The sequence below is a fragment of the Leiobunum rupestre genome, chromosome 7 (genome assembly GCF_980474605.1).
Source record: "Leiobunum rupestre chromosome 7, qqLeiRupe1.1.hap1, whole genome shotgun sequence".
Classification (NCBI taxonomy): domain Eukaryota; kingdom Metazoa; phylum Arthropoda; class Arachnida; order Opiliones; family Sclerosomatidae; genus Leiobunum; species Leiobunum rupestre.
The window spans coordinates 45,051,216-45,059,127 of NC_143390.1; the positions used below are offsets into that span (position 1 = coordinate 45,051,216).

The 7,912-nt window shown below is 39.2% G+C and overlaps 1 protein-coding gene across 1 annotated transcript; it reads right to left on the minus strand.

Annotated features, from left to right (window-relative positions):
- Positions 1-4,199: 4,199 nt before the first annotated feature.
- Positions 4,200-7,912, minus strand: LOC149936489 (G protein-coupled receptor moody-like). Its single transcript, XM_090181474.1, has 3 exons — positions 7,236-7,912; positions 6,552-7,158; positions 4,200-4,632 (listed from the first exon to the last, which is right to left on the minus strand). Exons 1-3 carry the CDS (start codon positions 7,481-7,483, stop codon positions 4,351-4,353), a joined length of 1,137 nt encoding a protein of 378 aa, XP_090037600.1. The 5' UTR covers positions 7,484-7,912; the 3' UTR covers positions 4,200-4,350.

Genomic DNA, 7,912 nt, shown 5'->3' on the forward strand with positions numbered 1-7,912 from the left:
AAACTAAAAGAGTATATATTTGAAAACACTAAAGAGCGGTAAAGGAAAAACGCAGGTGCGCGACCGCTAAGACGTGGGCGCCTAAGCCAATCACGTTGCGTCAGTCGACGTCGCCTCACTCGCCTGATCGTTCTGGTTTTTTTTTTATGAAAGGGTTATTGGTTTACGTTTTGTTTGGGGGATGGATATCGTTTATTTCCATATAAACAGGGATAATAAATTGAACGTGAAGCAAGCAAGCAATACGCACCGGCATGGCTGCAGAAATTAACACGTGCCGAGGGCAATAATTAAGATTCTTTACAGTAGTTACTTCACAGGCTACGGCTTTAAACCTGAGGTGTCAATGAAATACGTTTTAATTAATTTCACGTTTCTTATTTTTTTAAATAAATAGTGTTTATCTTGACGGGAACGCTTCGAGAATGTAATTTCCTGTAGAATAAGCCCAAACTCGGCATAAATCGTCCCAGTCACAATTGCGATTTTCGATATTCTAGGGCTAAACGGCCGCCGTATTGGATTTTTTAAATAGCGGTAAAATATTATTACTGCGTAAGCTCGTGATACACCGCAAATATAGATAATATACAATTTGAAGAGTATTTGCCAACGTTATAATGTTTTTTGCTTAGAGATTCCGTGATTTACAAAGAACTTGCGTCCGCCATCTTGAATCCAAAGTATGCGACCATGGGGACAGAATCTCCGTCTTGCCATATTCTTAGTACATAAATACATTCTTGCAATAATATGATTCATGCAGTTGTTAATAATCCATGTTAAATATGAGCTCTAAGAAAATACCAATTTAGTCACCGAGATAATATAAAATTCGAGAATGACATATTCTATTAATTTCTGTTCTGCAAAATTACATTAATGAGTATTTTTTTTATAAATTTCCGAATTTACATGACTTTTGGTGCCTAAACTACCCAAGTGTTTGATATAAATTTCCTCTAATAAACACATTTGAATCCCAGTTTAAGAATTTCTTTAAATCATATTTCCACTAATTTCAATAATTTAAAAGAATTGTTTGTCGTGTTTTGCTTACCTATTTCACCTTTGATACTTTCCATCTATCTAACGATAGGAAATCAAATGGCCTCAACAGCTTTTGTACTGGGTTGCCCACCAGGTTATCCTGAGGGTGGGTGGTGGCCACTCTTTAACATAGGATGGTATTTTATATATCTAACTATAGGAAATCACATGACCTCAACAGCCTTTGTATTGGTTTGCCCGCCCGGGTATCCTGAGGGTGGGCGGTGGCCACTGTTTAACATAGGATGGTAAATTATAAATCAAACGATAGGAAATCACATGGCCTCAACAGCCTTTGTATTGGTTTGCCCACCCGGGTATCCTGAGGGTGGGCGGTGGCCACTCTTTAACATAGGATGGTAAATTGTATATCTAACTATAGGAAATCACATGAGCTCAACAGCTTTTGTATTGGTTTGCCCACCCGCGTATCCTGAGGGTGGGCGGTGCCCACTCTTTAACTTAGGGTGGCAATTTATATATCAAACGATAAGAAATCACGTAGCCTCAACAGCTTTTGTATTAGTTTGCCTACCTGTGTCTTCTAAGGGTGTATAGGTTTGTCCACTCTAATACACTGATGTGGAACTAATATTACGGCCTGGGCCGGCTTGTTTAATTTAAATCCACTGGACTATTAAGCTATCAACAAAAAATCACCCATATGATTGGAAAAATATTTAATGAAAGAAACGACAGTGTTGGGTTCGTGGACTGTTCACAATGGCCACCCACGCATTTTGGTGCGAAACAAAATTTTCTATAGTTAACGTCAGTGTTGGGTAGTATTTTAAATACTGTTTTAAATACATTTTCAGTATTTGGCATTTTATTTTAAATATTTATTCCAGCAAGTATTAAGTATTTTATTTTAAATACCGAGAATGGAGTATTTTACCAATAACTTAACGTAAATTCACTAAAGAGTTATATTTCAATAAATATTAATCAGAGTATTTATGAAAACCAATAAGATATCGTTATTCGACCGTACACAATAGTTTATTAGGTGAGTTTCGAATATTTGGCACTAGATGTCACTAAGACAGACACTGGATTGCTGCTCCCTAAAAAATTATAATAGCTTATTTAGGATAATTCCTCTAAAATACTGTATTTGGCATATTCCAAAGATGTTTCAAATACAAAAAAGTCAGCTAGCACACTTCTTAAAGGCGTAAGTAAAGTAAAGTATATTCAAGCGGGTAACGCTTTAGAATAACCCCTAGCAGCTGCATTCTTTTTAACGTGGGACATCAACAACCCCCCCCCCCCCCCCCGTCGTGGATATTCGGCGCTACCATGAACGTTTTCTTGACTTACATCTAACCCTATTTGATATGTGTAAGTTGAACACCTTCCCTCCCGCGATAACTATATCTCTGGCGAAAATGACTTGATCTAATGTCCGAATTCGGATCCAATTGCAACTGAATCAAATTAAACGCATAAATCATGTTTTTCCCGATTCAATTCAAAGGTTACTCTGCTCATTTTATCGATTTTAATACCTTCTTCTCTCGCGCTCAAAATAGTTTTGACAATTTTTAATTCAATAGTTATTTAGCTATAAAACCCTAATATGAGTTGCGTTTTTATATCTGCTTAACCAATCAATCAGAAACCTTATTTATTTCTGAAGCGCTAGAAGTATGTTTGGTCTACGCAACTATAGTTTTAGGCGTAAATATTATATCAAAAGCCGTTTTTAGAGTAGTTTTCCCTTAAATTAAATTTAAAGTTGTCAAAATATTAAAGTAAAATCGCTCGTAAGAATAATATTTATGCCGTAGCATAAGATTGGTAGGATGTTTTAAAAAATGTCTTGTTTTCCAAAAATGGAACATTTTCCTGGAATAAAGTGGTCGGTCCTAAAGTGGTCGGCCCTAAAGTGGTCGGTCTTCAAGTGGTCGGTCCGCTCCTGTCAGAGGCGATTACGAAAGACGTCCAGTCTCGGTCCAGCCTCCAGCGGTACAGCCACTTTCTCTTCAGTATTTCGACACACCCTTGACCAACGTCGTAAAGCAGGGGCCTCAACTCCGAGAGAACCTGCATCTTGGATAAATAATAGTAGTTCCTACCTGGATATATCACTTGAAAAAAAAACCTGAACAGCAAATGGCTTATGCGACAGCAGCGCCGCTTCGGCGAAGTTAACGGATATTTTCCGGAACTCCCGTAACACGTGGCCTTCTACAAGGCAGAACCCGTAACAAACACTTACGAAATGCACACGGAACGCTAGAGTGATATATCCAGGTAGGAACTACTATTATTAATCCAAGCCTGCATCTTACCAAGAAACCTTCTATTTTACCACCATCTCATTTTCAACTAAAAAGGCATACCCAGCGCCATCTCCTGGGTACTCCAAATTTTCTGAAAATTAAGTATAACAGCTCGATTAATTTCTTGGTCTACATCCAAAATATTTTAAGCACTAAAAGCTTCGAAGCTCTATCAGAAGCAAAAACAATGGGTTCTCTACATAGATTGGTCTTTTAGTTCTACTCGAACTACGCACACATTTCTAAATTAATTATACCAAATTAACTATAAAGTTAATAATTACCAAAATTATTTGAAGCACTAGAGGACAGTGTTATAAATTATTTTTGAAAGAATTCCTTTAAATCCATAGAAGTCTAATTTTTCAATTGATCTCAGTACCCTTCCCCCTTAACATAAAAATATTTAGCAGCCCTTTGAAATGGGGGCCACACTCTTATCTCTCGTAATAACAGCTTTCTTGGGGCCCAGAATTGCGTTACTGGGGCCTAGGCTCGCTCTCAACGGCACTGAAAGTTACCTTCAACTCGACTCCGTTAGAAAGCGCCGCAAAAAATGTTTCAATTAACTTTTTAAATAAGCTATTATATAAAGTTGAATCGTCATTAATTGTGTAAATATTTCAATTATATTCTTTCTGTTTGTTTAAATATACACTCTTCACGATGGTTATCTTAGCTATACGCTAGAAATTGACCTACTAGAAATACGGTGACAAAAATAATAATTTTTACAATCTATACAACATTACTGTGAAAATATTAATATCAATTTTTTACACAAATTTAATTTAAAATAAAAACATCCTACTTACAATTCTACGTAAAGTACACAAATTTCATTCGTACACGTATTACCATTACACTCAATAACAATTCTTGATAATTGTTTTTGTACCTAAAAAAAGTAGGCGCAGTTCTTAAAGAAATTCCCCAGAAATAGGAAACCAAGTAGATATTTGAGCATCCTCCTATATTTCCATTTTTCGCGTTTCGAAACTGTTTTTTTTTTTCAGAGTTTGTCGTCATTGAAGGCAAAATTTGCATCCTTCTGCTGCGCGAAACCGGGGCTCAAGGAAAAAACCGTCCTGGTACCGGAACTGTCGCGGGTATTTCCTGTCGAGGAAGCGCTGAAGACCCGCCCGTACCGACCACACAAGATGGTCGTTTTATAAGCCTGCCTGTATTGCTTGTTCGTTAATCCGTAGATAATGGGATTAATGCAGGCGCTCATAAAAATCAGGATGTACCCGACGATGTGAAGTGACGGGAAAGACACGTTTTTGTCCATGACCTGTAATGAAGAGAGACAGAAAAAACCACACTGTAATAGCGTCGCTCCAGAGATAAGGATGGGAAAAACCCCTACGAGCTAACTATCGCGTTTATCTTGGTTAACTCTAATTAAAGTTCCAAATAAAGGGCAATTAAAGTGATTTAAGTTCGAGGGTTGTATATCCTCAGTCCTAAATCTGACGCTAAAAGTGTCGCCATGAGTCTATAATTAAGTTCCTTAAGTGTATAAGTTAGTCGAAAAAATTACTACTTGATATGTGAGAAGTGACGTAGAAATGACATCATACCCGAAGAGGTAAGCGCCTCTCCCGCGAAAACGCGCAACTTGCAAAGAAATCGTTCCATCTCAAAATTAATTTTTCACTTTAAATGTTAAGCTTTGTTTTCACTAGAGCGCGTCATAATTTTATTTTAAAATATTTGTTTGGACGAAAGTTGATAAACGCGCCGTTACGCGTGCTAGTGGAAATCAAGGATTTGGGTGTAAAAGCAGGTTTAATAAGACTAATATACCTCAGACTGTGGAGGTCATGTCGAGCTATAAAATGTTATTTTGAAATCTAGGTTCATTATAAAGCGCTGGTTCTACTGCTCGGAATGGCTCCATGCACGAGCTTTCTAAAGCAATGATGCAAACAGTGGCGTAGCTATGGGGGGTGCCACCCGTTTGGGGGTGACCGTGAAAAAAAAACACACAAATCAGAGAAATTCTAAAAAACTTTTTTACACGTTTTGACTAGTAAGTAGCACACCATGATATCCGCACCTGGTGGCACCCATGCTAGCTACGCCACTGGACGCAAAGTGTCCCAAATAGTCCTAAAGACTTAATATAAAGTTCACAAAATATATGTGGTCATTCTAGAAATGGTTTTCAGTCCGCAGAAGATAGGAAAATGACAACACTTATTGTGAAACGTAATTAGGAACTGATAGTGTCACTGTTTGAAGTATAAATATAGCCAGTTAGTTGTAAGAGCCCCAAATGTTTAAAGGGATTACAAACTTTTAAAGCTTGCGGTAGCATTAAATTAATTTTAAAACCCCATTTCACACGCCGGTAAATTACGGTAGGTTTCCCAAGTTTAGCCAGTGTGTCGCTTAGCAGTCTCTTCTTTCCAGTAAGCTAGCAGGAACGCCCCCGGGAAAGGCACACTCATCCGGATTTCAGTAAAGTCTGTTTTTCACTAAAGCAAAAACGCCGTGACGCCGAGGGCACATTCAAAATCTCCGCTAAGCCTAATTATTTTCGCCGACGATCACCCTAAGTGGTGGGAATAAGCCTTTCTATAAAATAAGCTACACTTGCTGAACTTGTTTTGCTCATTCGTCACGAAATACGTAGAAGTTCAGTTCATTTTATGCTTAAAGGGAATATAACCTGTCAAGCAATTTTTATGGAAGACCCCTTCAATTTTTCAAATTTCCCTGTACATTAGCGCCAAACATTTTTAGAGACCAAGGCTAGAGCGGCCAGATCGGCAAACGTGGGTGTTCCACACCAAATACCTGAGGTTATATTCCCTTTCAGGGTGCCTCGTCGAATTTATTCTTATGTCCAGGTCTTTTCGTAGTAAAACGTCATCGATACGTCACCCGTGACGCAGCGGCAACATCAAAACAAAAAGGTCAAAGCTACTTTATATAAAGGCCTATTGAGTTTCCTACGGACTTTGTACCTTAAAAATTCTATCAACAGCGCTTCTAGTGGCAAAAACGTTAAATTAATCGATCCACCATCGAACGTCCTACTTTACAGTTTCATATTAAAAATACAGTTGGGTCTATCATAGAATCAGAGTTAGCCGATCAAAGGGCGCAAGAATATAATTTTAGTAACAAGCCGTACGAGGTCTAACTAATGCTTTTTAAAGTTATACGAATGAACAATTAAATCCAATAGCGAGGAATACGAACCTTAAGAATGGTAATAGGCATGTAACAGACGAGAAACGAACAGAATATGACAAGTATCATTCTGGTAACGCGCCATTCTTCCCTCCGTTTCTTCACATCGACGGCCTCTCTGCTGGACTTGGTGGAGGCCATCATGGGGAAGTTATTCTTGTTGTTGGCGGGTACTTGCAGATGCTTAGTGGTTCCACTGTGGCGCTGTATTCTTCGCTGGCTCTTTCTAACGGCCCAGAATATTCGAGCGTAACAGATTACGATGGCCAGACAAGGCAGCAAGAATCCGAAAACGAACAGGAAGGTTTTTGGGGATCGACCGTCTCTTTCCAGTATGGAACAGTTGAGTATTTTGGGGTCGTAACCGAAAGTACCCCAAACACCCAGCAATGTCGGAATCAAGAGACAAATCGAGAATGCCCAGATGACCCCTATCATCGCCACGATGTACTTGGGTTGGTAGATCTTCGGGTACGCTCGGGGATGTACGATCAGTACGTATCTGTTTAGGGTGATGGCGGTGATAGACATCAGCGAAAGGCCAACGTTAACGTATCGTAAAAAAGGACATAAGACGCACAGAGTATCCCCGTGAATCCAAGTTTGATTGATAAACCTAGAAGAACGGTGTTAAATCTATCGTGAAATTTCAACCAATTGTATTAAAACAAATACCCTTAAACGATATCTCACCTGGAAGCGCTGAATGGCAAGTTAATGACGCAAAAGAGAAAATCGGCTACGCACAAACTGGTAATGAAAGCCGAAGTGGCGCTGGCTCGAACCCGAGGACATCGCGCGAGGGCGACGATGGTCAGGATGTTCCCGATGACTCCGACCACTATGAAAATGATGGCGCAAAAGGCCGCGAAATATAACAGTCCCTTATTGTCCAGAATCGCGGCCGGAGGGCGTTCCGTACTCGATGCCTCCGCGTCCATCTCGAAAAAAGCCGTCGTCGTTCGAATGCAGTTCCGACGCGTACTTCATCAAGATGTCAAGTCCAATTTGTCACTGATCCCTGACGAGATGGGAGGGGAACGTCATTCTCACTTTCTCTCTCTCTGGCGTTCGAAAATCCTTCGCCTCTGACGTTCACAATGTCAGACCGGGCCAATAATTATTAAATTCTCTCTTCTAGGGCGATAGTGTTACTATCTAGATTCCGGGAACGATGTCAAAGTAGGAGGCTACCCTCGATATTTTGAAAGCCGATAACCCGTAAGAGTAAGTCCCTCTAATGAATTTTACATTTTTTATCCGTTATTTTTTTTGTTGTTATTGATGTTGAAAGTTTTACAGTTTGAAGATTTATTAATGAGCTAGATTTCCGGAGGGCGTTATATATTTTTCCTACCAATTACGAAAGG